We start from the raw sequence: 16524 nt of genomic DNA on the forward strand, positions 1-16524 counted from the left end.
CATGTTTCTGTACATCGTTACCTGCATATACAAACTTCAGTTGCTTATGTAAATAGGACCACTTTGTGTTTTCCTTTTATATTTTACATCCCCTTGCTATAAGAGTTGTGTAACACCCACATTTCTCATTCGTGGGAGTTTTTTGTATTCTTTTCCAATTCCACCAGTAAGATTGGGGAGACCTTTTTCCATTACATTAGCCTGTCCCTGCTGGTGGTGTCGTTCAAACAGAAAACAAGTCTTTGTTAGTCTGTAGATGTTGGAGGAGCTCCTCTCAGAGAGTCTGCAGGACAGTTTGGTCTGAAAGCTCCTCCTGTGTCCTCGAGGATCAGAGTGTAAAATGAGAAGTGAACAAACACCTGCTGAACTTTGACCTCCAGGAGAAAACCTGATAATGTCCCCCCTGTGAGAACAGCGAGATCTGCTCTGAGCTGCTTCGTAAACACAAATCAGACTTTGTGCGTTAGATTGTTTGAACCTTCAGCATTCAGTGAATCTGCAGATGGATGATTCAAACAGGACATGGCATTTCTCTACACCTCTGAAAACCTGCTGCTGTCTGTGTTTGTTGTTCTTTCAGTGATTCCAGTGAAGGTGGAGGTGGAGGAGGGGGCGGAGTCTGTCCAGCTGCCCTTTAAAACAACAAAACACCTGTCGGGGGAAGTTCAAGTGATATGGGAACGTTACGAGCCGTTCCAGAAGGCCCACGTGTTTACAAACGGCCCAAACCAATTTGAAGAACAGCACGAGGTTTACAGAGGCCGAACTGTGATGAACAAAGACCTGCTGGAAACTGGAGACCTCAGTCTGACCCTGAAACAGCCCACAGAGAGAGACAGTGGAGAGTACAAGTGTTTGGTCTGGAGGAAGGGAACCTTCATCAGAAAGAAAACCGTGAAGCTCAAAGTCAAAGGTTGGTTTGTCTGTTTGTTTGTTGGCTTGTGTGATTGTGTCTGACTGTCTCGAGTCTCCTCTGCAGGTCCAGGATCAAACAGAGGATATCAGGACCAGAAGCAGCTCCATTGATCCGACTCCTCTGACGGCTGATCGATCAGTGTTACGACTGCTGTTGTAATGTTGTCTCTCATGTGCAAATGTAAGTTTGCAGGTGCATTTCTGTCATTGGTGGATCCTGGAGACGGTACCTGCAGATTGGCTAACTACATGGAGACAACATATTTACATAGGAGCATGTAGGGGTGGACTGCCTTTGTATTTGATCACTGTTTTCTCCTGTTTTTGTCAGTTTTGGAGGTACGCTGCTGTCATTTAGTTTAATTTCTTTGAGTATGTTGTTTGTATCATTGTCTCAGGGACCAAGCAGTAAAGCATAAAGGACACAGGTGTTTAATTTAAAAAATGGGGTTTTATTGACCCAAAAGTATAAAAAGATATTTAACAAAGCCAGAACTTAAACAGGCAGACCAGCAAAACAGGTCAACTCAATAGACTAAGCTCAAGTTAACAATTAACAAAACCTCAAACAAACATGAAACAAACTGACCTCCTGAAACGACACACGGGGGAACGTTAATACTGGTTTAGCTAAACCACATGACACACGGGGAAAAAATGGCTGCCATGTAACCAACTAATACAAAACAATTAAACAAACTTGAAACACCCTCCAGGCAATGAAGCACGACGGCTGTCAGTGGTACTTCAGCTCTCCCAGCCCTTTGCCAGACAGGAGAGAAACCCCAGGTGACTCAAACACAGAAAGATGTATTAATCTAAAACAGAACTTTGACCTTGCAGTGTTCATATGTGTGCACGCCTTCTAAACATTGGAAGGTGTAATAAAAACAAATAATAAAGGAACAATATTGGACAATGAGTAGAATATATTTAAAGTAGTGACAGCAAAGCAAACTAAAGTGAAGTAATGCTGAGGTGTGGCTCATCCTGTGCAGCCATCACACCTTGAGCCCCGTTTGTTTGTTGTATTGCTGTTAGTTCCACCCCGAAGCTGAAGTCCGCTCCTTTGTGTTGAACCCACTCATTGTAAATGAATCACCATCAAAATGTACTAATTATGCGATGTGCTGCTCACGGTCACACAGGGATGGATCACCCGTATATTATGGTCTGGCCACGCCTAGACGGGCCGTAACAATCAGTTTGATCTGTGTGATTGATCAGTGATGTCAGCATGATCACAGGTCCATAGTAACCATAGTAACGCTTTTTGTTCTCACTCGCCTTTTTTAACTTGTCAAGTTGGTTTTTATCTAAAATATTATGATAATTATTGTTCTATGAATTTAACCTCGGTCATAACAATTTAATCTGATCCAGTGTTGTTGTTCTGCTGTGGTGATGGAGCGGCTGCTCCTGACTACAGATGGAGGATTCAAACATGGCACACAGAGAAGAAGGAGTAGAAGAAGAAAGCTGAATGCCTGTAATGGTGATCTGCATGGATCAGAGCAACAGTGAGAAAACATGGAGGAACCTTTAAGGCAGCGGTCCCCAACCCCCGGGCCTCGGACCGGTACCGGTCCGTGAGTCGTTTGGTACCGGGCGGCGAGAGTTGAGGCTCAGGTGTGAAATGTTTGGTTTTCAGGGTTTTTATCGGTTTTCAGCATTATTTTGTTATCGTTTTTATGTTAACTCGGTTTTCCTGGGTCTTTTCACGTGTGTTATGAATAAATCTTCTTTTTTTCGGTACCGGTACTAGTTTTATTTTGTTGTATTTATCCGCGACACCTTAAAGGCCGGTCCATGAAAATATTGTCGGGCATAAACCGGTCCGTGGCGCAAAAAAGGTTGGAGACTGCTGCTTTAAGGAACAATGTCAAGACAGAAACACAGGAAACACACTGCTGAGCTTCAGATTCAGAGTCTGAAACAGCAACAAAACACTGCCAGTGAACACAATCCAACTATTTAGTGTGTAGTGTATATGTTGAGCTCTGAATGTGTGTAAGAGTCCAGCAGACAGTCTGATCCAGTTTGGCTCTGCTGAAGTCTGGATGTAGATCCTGGAGGAGTTTCTCACTTCAGGCTCTGATCCTGTTCTTACACACTGAGGTTTTGTCCCGTTTTCTTCGTCCTGCTAAGCTGTTCATGTTCAACACTACAGAGGGAACAAATCCACTCAGGAAGCAGCTCATCTGAGGTCATTTGATCATCAGGTTGATTTGGATTCATTGAACATGAAGGTATTGCTTTTTGAAGTATGATCATATTGATGGTAAGTCATAACACAGACAGCTGCTCTGACTTTCTAGATTTCTTTCTTTCTCTTTATGTAACCCTAAATTACAACAACAGTCGTCTCAAGATGCTTTAAACTCTAAGTCGGTGTAGTGTCTCAGTCATCCAGGTCATGGTCGTCTAAGCAGTTTGGAAAAAAGTGAACATAGAGTATGCTGTGCAGAGCAGCGAGCAGTTCTCAGATCTCTGGAGACACCAAGCAGCCACTTCATGCTCTCTCTTTCTAGTCCCTGTCAGGACTCTTGCTGCAGCATTTTGGATTAGCTGAAGGCTTTTCAGGGAGTTTTTAGGACATCCTGATAATAATGAATTACAGTCGTCCAGCCTGGAAGTAATAAATGCATGAACTAGTTTTTCAGCGTCACTCTGAGACAGGATATTTCTAACTTTAGAGATGTTGCACAAATGGAAGAACGCAGTCTTACATATTTGCAAGTGTTATCTGGCTTCATGGTTTAAGCTGGGTGTCATCTGCATAGCAGTGAACACCTGTTCAACCACTCACGTTCATTTCACTGTGATGTGCATTAAAATGAAGCTGCACAGGCTGTTGGACAGTAAGCTTTATAGTTTCAGTTGGTCCAGTTTAATGTGCAGCCATCACGGAGAAATAATCAGCAGCACTGAGAGCGCGCTCAGCAACAAAACCATTATTTCACTGCTCTGTGCTTTAAATCAGCAGGTTAATGATTTGCTGCAGCATTCGTTTTCACAATAGTGTTCTTTTATAGACTTTTAATCCCTATCTGATAATGTGTTTTAGTAGTTGGAGCTCGTAGGGATCGTTTTTTGTGGAGTCATGTGATCCATCAATCACCCCCTTTAGATTGGTTACATGCTGCCAGCACCGCCTCTTTCATGTGAACGTATGAGCAAACTCTGGGTTAACTTAGTGAGTTAACACATGTTGGTTTGTACAACCTGACTGTAATAATGAAAACCGTCTGTTCTTCACTGGGATTCCCTTTTGTCCAGTTTGGGTTTTGAGTCCATTTTATTATTGTGTGACATTTAGAGGAGGACGGTAAACCTGTCCTGGTCGAGGAGGAGAGATTGCTGTTGTTCTCTGCAGTGGTTTAAGCATTCAAACGACAAACTCTGTAACATGAGTTTACTAAATGAAGCCCCTCACTGTAGTTTATTTTATTTCTGTAAAGTTGCATCATCCTAAAAACTTGATTCTATTCATCCGGATGTAGATCCAAGTGACAGACTCACCTCCTTCCCCTCAAACAGATCCCTCAGTCATGGACGTGTTCGTACAGCAGCTACTTTCAGCTGCTCCCTCATCACAAGACGCTATCACAGCACACAGCTCTGCATGTTTTACACCAAATGCAACACAAAGGCGATTATTGTCACCACTCAACATGTTAACCTCTACACTATGGAGCCATAAACCTCTGTTCTTACAGTATAGTATGCTTTCATTATGTAACCCGGGTTAAAAAGATGCATAAATAGTAAAAGATAAGTGAAGTCTGAGAATATAAATATCAAAGAGTAAAGTTCATTTATTTAAATTTTCTTGTTTATTAAAAAGATCAAAGTTCATGTCAACTGATTAAAAACATGTTTGCATTGTTTAAAATAAGTTATCTTTCTTTTCTTGTGACTTGTTTGTGAGAACTGTAATTTCCTACGGGGATAAGGTCTGTGAAGGTAACACAGGGTGGAGAAGGAAAAGGAGAAAAAAGAGAGCGCGAGGAGAGAGGGCGGTGGTGCGTGAGTTACACGGAGCATGCGGAGAAGCTAGCTTGTTTTTATGTAGTATCAGTGAGTGTGTTTCGACTTTTCAGAAAGATAAGTCACAGTGTCGGTAAGTTAGTGACGTGACACGTAAAGTTTCGGCGTGAAGCTGCTGGACTGTGTGTTTTGTTTACTGCAGCCGTGCACGCATTGAGTTAAAGCGAGGCTAACCCAGCCGTTAGCTAATAAGGACTACTGTAGCTGCCGTTTCGCTAAAGTTGTGGGACGTAACAAGCTGCAGAGGATCGTTACCGAACTGGATAACGACGGACACACCCCGGATAGTCACTCTGAGTGCCCGCGTCACTCAGACTACCTCTGGCAACGTGGGAAGCTAAAACAGGTAGCTTGTGGAGCACGTGGAGATCACGGACCTTCCTCATCTTTGTGCTACTGCATTCAGAGCGGAGTGTTTCTGAAGGAGCTGAAGACAACTTGTTGCCTGGATTAATCTGGTGGGAAGTGCACGTTTCACAAGGTACTGAGTTTATTTATTTATTTATTGCTTGTTGAGTGAAGAACTTCCGGTTGGGAGATCGTTTTGGATTTATACTGGAGCATTGACTATGTGCACGTTAGCATATGCTACTTCCGGTGCGGAAACTCCTGTGGGGAGCTTTGTTTCCGGTGTCCTATTCACGCCCTGTTTACGGTCCAAAACAAGTTAAGCAAATGAATAAATCAAGCGTCGATTTACATTTGTATAGATGTCTCGGGCATTTACCCAATATATCTGTAAATGATCTTCATCAACTTGTCGATATTTTTCCCCGCGCCTCAGAGCAAAAGAGAAAACGGATTCAAATGTTATATTTCTCAGCTGTCCCTCGTTTATCGCTGGTGTTATGTTCTAAAAATAACCAGCGATAGGTGAAATCAAGTAGCCAATTTTATTTTTTGATGGTGCAAAACGTTTCGTGGACATCGTGGACATACAGCACTGCACTTCAGAGTCACACTGCTAGCATCAATGCAGCGATGCTGTCCAGGAGAGACGTCACGGAGGAGATCGTCTGCAGCGATCAGGACACAATGTGACGTAAAAAAATAAGCATGCAAACTTGCACTAAAAAATCCGCGAAACAGCGAGGTGAAAGGTGAACCGCGTTATAGCGAGGGACCGCTGTAATTTTGAAGGTAAGTCACAACATACCCTTCGTACATACTAATGTATAGAAACCGTTACCAGCAATCGTTCATTTTTTGTGTGGCTTTTTTTCACGGTTTGTTAACATGCTGTGTAGGTGTGTACTTGACTAGCTGATATCGACATAACAGGAAACATCTGGTTTGACTATTGTTCACCTGTAGTTTGAATGCTGAACATCTGCCTGTTTGAATCATGAGACCAGTCACTATACAGAGATGTGCTTCTGAATGTGGACGATGTGTCTTCTGCTGCAGTTCTGCTTGTGTTGAGTGATGTAAACAACTGATCGATCTAAACTCTTTAAACGTCAAAATTGATCATTAGATTTTTTATGACACAACAGTGGTGAGTGTTCCCACCTCCTGCTCTTTGTAACTTAACGCCATCTTTCCGTTTTCGAGTTGTGGACATGATTTTGGAGGATATCTTCGCAGTAGCGATTGACCGCAAAGTAAAGCTACCGGAAATGTACAACCCCACATCCGGTCTCAAACCAGGAAGTTAGCATTTTCTCGTGCACAGGGTCAATACAGGCCTGCAACGTAGGGTTTACCTCTGCCGGCTTTAGGTTTAGTTTGGGACTATAATTGTTTTATCACTGGTGGTTTACACTGTATATGTGGAGATTCTGTGTACAGTGGGTAAATTGCTGTGTGTGTTTTTGGTTTGCCTGAATACTGAAATCTGCCATTTTATTATTTTGTTTTCATTGTTTGGTAAATTAAAGGAGGGTTGCAATGCTCTACTTTACATGGTGTATGACATGATTTACTGCACTATAGACACTAGTGTTCATTTTCGCGTGTAGTGCTGCTGTTAAGGAATAAGCTTCATTGATCCCAGAAACAAAAGAGAAGTTAATTTAACAATATCGTACGAGTACACTAGGAAAAGAACCCAGGGCCCATTTATTACTGGTGTCAAGCCAGCCTCCACTTTGTTTTATGTTCTCTGTGTATTCAAAGTATTATGGCAAAAGATGTGGAAACATGATTTCAAAATAAAATCTCCTGAAGCATGATTTCAAAATGAAGGCCAACTCCCAGTAAATTAAGAGCACATTCACAAATATCAATTAGTCTTGTTTGCACACTCTAATGTTGGATACAAATGACATACCCTAGTATTCTAGTAGCAACATGTCAATATTAAAGCCACCTCCGTTTGGATTTCAAAGTAAAAGCCCTCTGAATGTTTATTTTTTAACTACTCTTTTAATTATTTCAGAATGGAAAACACGTTTCCACAGACTTGTTGCAGTCTATATTGACAGTATACAACCCCATAGTGATTCCATGTCAATATTAATCATTCTTGTTTTGCCCTTCAAAATTCTCTCTTTCAAATTGACCATATATCAGTGTGCGTTTTCAATGACTTCAGAAAGCTCTAAAATGGAAAATTGCTATTTCCACATAATAATTACTTTCTGTATTGACAGCATTCCATCCCACAGTGATACCATGTTGATCTCAAGTCATTCTGATTTTGCCTTTCAAAATAAGAGCCCTTTCAAATTGCTCATACGGGAAATAATCTTTCAATGAATTCTGATTTCTCTAAAAAGAAAAATTCTTGTTTCCATTGCATAAATTCACTTAAGATAAAGAGTATGCAACCCCACAATGAAACAATATCAATATCAAGTCAGTCTGATTTTGCGTTTCAAATTAATGGCCCGTTGAAATTGCCCATTTAAGACCTAACTTTCAGTGATTTCAAAATGCTCTTAAATGGAAAATTCTTGTTTCCACAGGGTAATTCCACTTTAGATGAACAGTATCCAACCCCACAGTGATACCATATCAATATCAAGTCATTCTGATTATGCCTTCCAAAATAAAAGCCCTTTCAAATTGAGCATATATGACCTACTCTTTTAATGATTTCAAAATGCTCTAAAAAGAATAATTTCGGTTTCCACCTTAGAATTATTCTGAAATGTTTTTTTCTTCTTTCTGTTACTCACATGTATGTTTTGATGTGCAATGGTGTTAGTTTGAATGACATCTCCAACGCCCTTTAATTTATAATTGTCTTTTTTGTTTTTTCTTTTTACTTTGTTTGTCAAGTATTCACCACATTTAAAACCCACAAAAAAAAGACAATAGTTAACTTTAAAATTAGTACAGAGGTGGAGAATAAACTCAGCCGTGGTGTCTTTTGTCTTATGCAGTCAGAGAGATTATTGAATGTTTGGGTGGATGTATTTTCCTCTGTGGTGGGTTACGATCTGCGCCCCCCACCCCAGGCTCCATGGGGCTTGGTGGTGGTGCTAATGTAGGCCCCCGTCCGGATGGGCCTTTGTGGCTTCCAGGGGTGCCTACTTGGGTCAGTGGGGGACCTGGCCCCACGAGAGAGTACTTTGCCTTCACTTCCCTCCCCTCCTCATCCCCACTCCATCACACCGCCACACATGCAGGGCTTTGGCGTACAGTTGTTTCACTGAGGTGGGTGTGAGTCATTCCTGCTGTGTCCCCTTCCGACCACCTGTACCTCAATTTTATTCCACAATCTATACATCAACATCACTTGTGCTGGGCATGCTGAATGGCGTCCAAGGGATGGTCTGTGTATTCAACCTCTCCTAAGTTGCCGGTGCCCACGTCTCAATTTTAAATGCATGTAGATGATAATGTTTCTCGGCAGGTATGGAACGCCAGGACTGCCATAATGAATTAATTAAATACACCATTAAATAATTAATTAAATGTGTCATTAATTAATTAAAATCGGAAATAATTAATTACATAAATATTTATGACACATGTAATTAATTAATTATTGACACATTTAATTAATTATTGACACATTTAATTAATTATTTCTTTATTTCACATTTTAATTAATTATTGCACAGTTGACTCCTTCAGGTCTCACCATGAAATAATTTTATCTGTCAACCTCACCCATCAAACTCAGGGGGCGGGGTTAACGCTGCCATGCAGCTTCTCTAACATTTGATTGGTTGCCGTGCAAAGTAAGGCAAGACAGGTCAATCCTAGATAATCGATTGCTTGTGTCGACTTGGGGCAGCCAGGTATCCCACAATGCATTTCAAATCACAGGCAGCAATGGTGTAGTTTTAATAATAGTGTTTTAACTGCGAATGTCTGGTCAGGTTGTCAACATAGAACATGTTTGCAAAAGTGCTCAGATGTTTTCAGACATTTCACTAGCTCTGCTAACAGTCAGCTGACACCGAGCTCATAGCCCCGGTGTTCCAGCTTAACCGTTTATTTTGTGTGTATTTGTTTGTTTTGGAGGGGTGGGGGCTACGTTACGTTAACCGGTTTGTTTACATATTCCACTCTCCGTGTTCCACATGTTGCATTTGCAGATTCTCATTTTCACCGAACGATCGTCTCTTTCCACCTGGTCTTGTGTCTCTGTGCTTCTGTAACATAAAGAACGAGCTGACGTGTTTCTCACGACACCAGCGATCAGCTCAACAGGCCCTCAGTTTACCTGCATGCATCCTCCTCCTCACCTGTCAGCTGTTTAACACCTGCTGCTAATTCAAGAAACACGCCCACGTTACCTGGTGATAGTCACAGTTTAACTGGGCAGCCGGTGCTCGATATTACGCAACGTCAGCACATTTTTCTGCACAAGATAAGTAAATATAGTTTTTCCCGAGCGCAGAGCTACTGGAGCTTGTTTCCCAACAGAGCACTTTATAGGCGAACCCGCTTCATCAGCGGCTGATGTCCAATCACCGGCACACAGCTTTGAAACCTCACCTGAGTTTTAGCTCTCAGTGTTAAACGCTGGACTGAAGATATCGTGGACATGCTGACCTCGCTCTGTGGTGTACAGGTCCGTTTACCCTCATGATTAATATTCACAATAAAATATTAGCCGAACATCATGAAGTCTGTATGTGTGTCATAGTGTCAAACAACCTTTGTACAGTTAAAGCCAGCAGTTACTACATGACGGAAACACCAACGTTATCTCTTTTATGCGTTTATCAGGTCACGCTGATGACTGAACAAAAACCCAAAGATCAGCTGTTAATCGAATTTATTTGCTCTCTCTCCTCCTTAAACATGTTTTTAATGTTAGTTATAATTCAGAATTGGCGACTGAAACACGTAGGACACATACGAACATCAGGAAATAAAACCCCGATAAATATAACCTCAGTAAAAGAAGTCCGTGTCAGCGGGGATTATTACAGCTGTGTACCGGGGCCTGCGCTTTGTCGGTGGTAATAACAGCTCGATTGCTTGCGAGGCGAGCGGGTCTATCCCCGCTTTGCTGTGAGACTGGGCAGACATCTCCGAAATCATCGAAGCACTTTTGCAAAGAGGCTGTATCTTGACAAACCGACCAGACACATGAAGATTAAACTGCTACATTCTCGGCTAAAAAAATATTAAAACTGTATTTGGTGACACACAAACAGGGTTTTTCAAAGTTCAGTTCTGTTAGTTTCCACATGCTGGTTGTTGTGTGCTAAAAACAATGGCCACCAGGCCAAAGCAATGGTTTTGAGTCGATCAGCGTTAACCCCGCCCCCTGAGTTTGATGGGTGAGGTTGACAGATAAAATAATTTCATGGTGAGACCTGAAGGAGCCACATTTAATTAATTATTTAATGGTGTATTTAATTAATTCATTATGGCAGTCCTGGCGTTCCATAGGCAGGGGCCGTGCTGACACCAATATTTATTATCTACTGTTACTTATACTTATCTAGGTTGTGGCTGTGATACTTGCATTTGTGTACTGTGTTATATTTTTGCTTGTTTTCTTTTCTGTTTTTTTCTTCCAGTAGGTAATCCAATGGAATTTACTGTCTTGTGTCACCGTCCCTCATCCCCTCTGTTTTTTCCCCTCTTTTGAACGTCTCTTGTCTAAGTCTTAATATTTCCTATCAACCAATTATGTGTATTTCTTTGATAATAACTGCAAATTTAAATTTTACAATAAAATGATTGAATAAATAAAGATATTTTAAAACTTCAATCAAGTGGAGCAATATTGCAAAGCCATAATGGTCCACTTGAAAAAAACAAAATCTGTTGGAGAGCCTATACCGCCCACTACTGGACGTTACAATTAAACAGGCGAGCTTGGAGTGTCTGACTCTGTCGACATTTCAAAAACTAGAGGTGAAAACATGTCATTTTGAACATAAAAGTCTTGTGCAGAAAAAATGCTGAAGAAGGAGAAGGGGTGAGTTCCTTTTTTTAAGTATTAACTTTAAATAGTAACTTTTAAAATTTGCTAACAAAGTAGTTCATCTCCAATTACATGTAATTGAGTAATCAAGTCTTGTAGCCTAGCCTAAGATATTAGCCAGGTTATTTCTGATTGTAAAAATGTCTTTTTTCTTATGTGTAACACGTAAAATTACATTTATGTCACCATATTATTACTGGGGTTTTTTCGATAACAGGCTTCGCTATGAGCAAAAACAGAAAAAGATTTGCGCACAGGACTCAGGCAAAGTTGTAGCATACGGCAGAAATTAATTAACACGTGTTCTATAACAGGCACATCTGTAGCTAACAGGCAATGGCTTTTTAACATCAAGTGCTGCACATTTTCTTCAGGGGCATTGTATTTCACAAAAACATGTTCAAATAGTACTTGAATAGAAACAAAGTTTTGTAATTAGTGGCACAGATTTAAAATTGTTCTCAATTCATTGAGAATATTATACATATTCTTTATAAAATGTTATGATTTCATATTCATCAATGATATAAATGCCACTGTAATGTTTTCTTTTTTACACTTAGAGTCTACCGCTTCTGCTTATTTGGGGTATGTATTTTTTTCTTCTTTTCTTTCATATACATTTTCCAGGAAAAATAAAACTGAAAATGCTATATCTTCTGTTTTAGAACAAAAAGAAAACGATTACAATCAATGAAATTATTGAAACTGTGGAACAGCTGAAAAAACATGGCATGCAACTGGAGGACCATGCACTTCATAAAGAAGGCCCCTGGGGTCAAGTTTGCCTGACACTTGGTATTCAGAATAATAAAAATAACCGCTACAGAATTTGTGATGCATTTCGTCAGGTTAGTTCTTTTCACTTAATTTTTTCAAAAACATATTGTATTAAATTATTTAGTTAAAATCAAATTTATTAAAATTGTATGCCTGTTCTCTACAGAACTTGTCTATACCAGTCAAAGGGGATTCAGATAATGGACAAAAGCCACCAGAGCAGGTTCCATAAATAAAATTCTGTGTTTGATATCAAATATGTTGGTATTACAAATTTTAGTCAATGTGTTACTGTTGAAATTATCCCTAAACTTAATATTGTCATTTTCAACAGGAAGAACTATCAGCTGCCGCTTCTCTGTCACCGGACATCTCCTCGCAGGTGGAAGGACAGCTGTCTCCTGAGCAGGTCAGTCATTAAAAATGCTTTCAAATAAGTTATGATTGGTTCTACGATCATTGTTTAAATGACCACTTTATATTACATAAAAAATATTTTTTAAAACACAATATACAATTAAATAAAGAATTTTATCAAATGTTGTAACATAGAATGAAATTTATATTTCATGACACTTTTCAACATGAATTTTTGCTGTATATTCTGACATTAGAAACACTGGTTGTTAATATACTTAAAATACACAAGTGTTTCAAGTATATTTACTGATATTATAGTAGTTATGTAACATGGACAAAGCGTTTTCTCACAAAATAAATTTTCCTCTTTTTTAGCCTAACAGCAACTCATCTGATGATGGATTCATAAGAATCAGGGTCCCACTTGAACAGACTTTTTTTTTCTTGAAAAGGAAAGAATGGACTAATATAAAAAATAAGAGATCTCAAAGAGGATACAAGGGACTACAGTGGACAGATCTGATTTCAGACGGAATACGGACAGTGTTTCCATATTGTTCCTTTGCCTTCAAAAGGCACAGAGTCAAGGCTTTGGACTCAGTAAGAAAGGGCCCTTTCTTCTGGTGTCTGGGTTACTGCAGTTTTGAGGACTGTCCAGTCACTGTCACTGTAGATAATGAAGACGATCTAAAGGCAAAAGTCAATTTTCAAGGTCTCGAGTGTGTGCACAACCACTATGAACTAAGAAGAAGGCCAGTAAGAGCTCATAAGAGAGATAAAATTGGCCATGAATTGGAAAACCAATTACCTAGAGCCATGTATCTGGAACAAATGAGCAAAATGGATGATGATGTTGTGCAATCGGGGTGTAGAGATGAAGTTCCAACTCCTCAAGTGTTGAGAAACATAGCCTTGGAAATCCGAAAGAAAAGTCGTCTTCATCATAATGAGATTATGAGTCTCCAGTTAATGGTGGCAAACAAGAAGAACAACCCAGAGGATGTATTGCAGAAAGTGATGTTACATCCAAAAGGTGTTTTTTTATGGTCTTCCAGGAGCATTGAGATTTTCCAGAGCCGCTGTCGGGAGGACATAGTTTATTTGGATGCTACAGGAAGTATCATGAAAAAAAGAAAGGGTTCGCCTCCTTCCTATGTTTACGAACTTGTAGTAAAAAATCCACGGAAAACATCCTCTCCCCTACCAGTGGCTACATATTTAACATGTGACCATACCACTGCCTCAGTCACATATTTTTTGGAAGCATTTCTGACTGATGTTGCAAGGGCCTTTGGGCGCAAAGCCATGCGTTCACCTTTAATGCTTATGTGTGATGGATCTATGGTCCTAATGCAAGCTATCTGTTTAGCTTTTGCAAAAAAAATCTGTCTGACACAATAAATCATTATTATAACATCGCTTCATGGAAAGGAAACAAGGAAAACTTCGAGGTTCCAATTCTTCACAGATGCCTTAGTCATGTTATGAAGAATGCCAAGGAGATCTGTAAAAAGTAGTAAGTGTAGTCCTTTTAATACAGTATGCACTTGTTTGTTTGTTTTTTATTGTGACATGTGACATGGCATTTCATTTTTCAATTTGGGAAAACATTATTACTGTTTTGGAAACATTTAAAGATAATTTCTTCTTAAACTGCACCAAAGAACTACCATCTTGCAATGCACACTGTTGGAGTCTTCACTACTGCAACTTCCTTAAAAGACCTCACTGACATGGTTCGTGCTGCAGTTGTTTTTGGGAGTCCTTGTAGTGGTGAGAATGTCGAAAAACATTTTCACAACCTGCAGCTATGGATGCAGAAAGCCAATGTTGATGTTGATGGCAATGCCAGAAACTCAAAAGCTGATGAGGACCTGAAGGTAAGCTGAAGTCAATTTTTTATTATTTATCTAAAGGCTAAACTTTTGCCTCTTATACATCTTTTTAATTACTTTGGAATAGCATAATAATCACAAGTAATTTTAAATGTTTTATACAACATAATGTTGGGTTTTTAAAAGTTAGTTTACTACAACTGCATTTTTGTAGAAGCTTGTTGTACCTGGCCCCACAATGCGTGTTTCTCTGTTGGCATCCTCTTGGCCAGGTCTCATTTGCAAAATAAATCAGTACGGTTAAATAAAAATGATCAGGTGAACAAATTATTTAGACAATAATTCTGATGCAAAAGAGCCAAACGGGACAGGCCAAAAATAAATAAATAAAAAATAAATAAAATTCTGTATAATTCTGTAAAATATCTTTTTTTTAAATTAGGAAATACGACACATACCAAATTGTATTCTGCTTTGTAATAATGTGCAGTGATTAGTTAAAAAATGAGGAGAACCCGCCACGCAAAAACAGAATGGGTGGACATTAAATGGAAAGGAGGTGTGTTGACCCATCCAGTGCAGAAGGATGGCTTCAGCTGTGGATGGTAAGTGATGATAATATACATTTGTATATAATTTCTTACTTGTTTGCCATCATGCCATGGTCAGAAGAATATCCACATCCAGAACAGTAGCTGTAATAGATATGAATACATCTAATTCTAAATTTCACAGTATACTGCACAAATTAAGTATATGGTTAATACTTTGGTGCCCTAAGTCATGCAGATTTTGTGACATACTCTTTTTAGGATGTGCAAATATTAAGGCTGCACAGCGATTGCAGATAGTACTTATACTTATACTTTAAAGAGAGCAAGTCACAGTTGGGAATTTCAGTTCAATTCAACTTTATTTATATAGCGCCAAATCACAACAAAAGCTGCCTCAAGGCGCTTCATAGATACAGAGAAAAACCCAACAATCATATGACCCCCTATGAGCAGCACTTTGGCGACAGTGGGAAGCAAAAACTCCCTTTTAACAGGAAGAAACCTCCAGCAGAACCAGGCTCAGGGAGGGGCGGGGCCATCTGCTGTGATTGGTTGGGGTGAGAGAAGGAAGACAGGATAAAGACATGCTGTGGAAGAGAGACAGAGGTTAATAACAGATATGTGTCATAAAGGCTGCACAGCGATTGCAGATAGTACTTATACTTATACTTTAAAGAGAATAAACACAGGATTCAAGTGTAGGCTTGAAATACTGCTTGGAATGGACGGTCTGAATATATATGAAAGCCTATATCAGAACAGATTTGTGACACTGTTAAAGTCTAAAAATCTTTATTACTGAAGCTCATCAGGGAAACACAAAGACTTCAGACCCTCCCACTGTCTGCACAGAGATCTGCCACAGAGAGTGGTGTTATTCCACAGGACTGATTGGTCAGTAGGTGGTGAGTTCATACCTGCTGATCTGCTGAGGTCTGACCCAGTGAACTCTGGGTCACGTTTGACTGAATGTTTAGAGATTTTCATTGTTTTTCAAAGGTCTCACAGAGGACACAGACTGGGCTGGTGTTTGATTTTCCTAAAAGCTGTTTCATTCATTTCTTTTCCTTACTTTGATTCACCAGAGAGGAGATGAGTTTGTAAGAGCGTAGAAGCTCCAGCAGCATTTATAGTCTAAACACAGCTGTTTTATTCTGTTTGACACAAAGACTGAAACATTTCACAAAGAGGTCAGAGCGACTTCAGAGTTATTTCTAAAGAGATGAGGATGCAGAGCTGTCTGTACCTGGTCTGTGTCCAGAGGAATGTGTTTGTAATAATGAACAAACTGCAAGTACTCAGCTTCATACTTTAGAAGGCCTCAGTGATGTGGACTCTTCAGCTGATCTGTCCACGAGGAGGAGGAGACGATCTTAGAGGAGAAACAGCTACGATGGTCACACAGATTCAGCCTCACTCTGAGAAAACCAACAGACTGACAGCAGCAACTACACCTGCTCCATCAGTGATGGGAAAGACCGACAAGCGTTCATTTACAGGTCAAAGGTCAGCAACAAACCCCAGCACCTGCTGTAGATACTGATGTCAGTACTGTAGGCAAAGGTCAGAGGTCAAACTGAAGGGAAGATTTCCTAAATAGACTCACATGTAGCTCAGAGCTAACCTCAGTGGAAACAGGATGTCTCTGCTACGACAGCTGCAGTGGAGCGTTCCACTCACAACATCT

At 40.0% G+C, this 16524-nt stretch overlaps 1 protein-coding gene and 1 pseudogene across 3 annotated transcripts in view; both read left to right on the forward strand.

The window, feature by feature from the left end:
• The window catches only part of LOC148103150 (butyrophilin-like protein 2), a 67169-nt gene that overhangs the window by 27191 nt on the left and 23454 nt on the right, over nt 1-16524 (forward strand). The window contains exons 5-6 of one of the 2 annotated variants that reach the window (XM_087838495.1): nt 581-913; nt 980-1026. In XM_087838495.1, the coding sequence (XP_087694621.1) occupies nt 581-913; nt 980-1026 (380 nt within the window). Of the gene's footprint in view, nt 1-580; nt 914-979; nt 1027-16524 lie in introns of those variants that run through there. The other variant, XM_087838494.1, reaches the window with a different exon arrangement.
• On the forward strand, nt 8091-13965 carry LOC148103152 (uncharacterized; annotated as a pseudogene). The gene is made up of 6 exons (XR_015718543.1): nt 8091-8568; nt 11872-11896; nt 11977-12159; nt 12255-12311; nt 12423-12497; nt 12824-13965. The product of XR_015718543.1 is annotated as an uncharacterized LOC148103152 (transcript).

This window comes from Neolamprologus brichardi, chromosome 3, assembly GCF_056152115.1.
Source record: "Neolamprologus brichardi isolate AB-2024 chromosome 3, ASM5615211v1, whole genome shotgun sequence".
Taxonomy (NCBI): Eukaryota; Metazoa; Chordata; class Actinopteri; order Cichliformes; family Cichlidae; genus Neolamprologus; species Neolamprologus brichardi.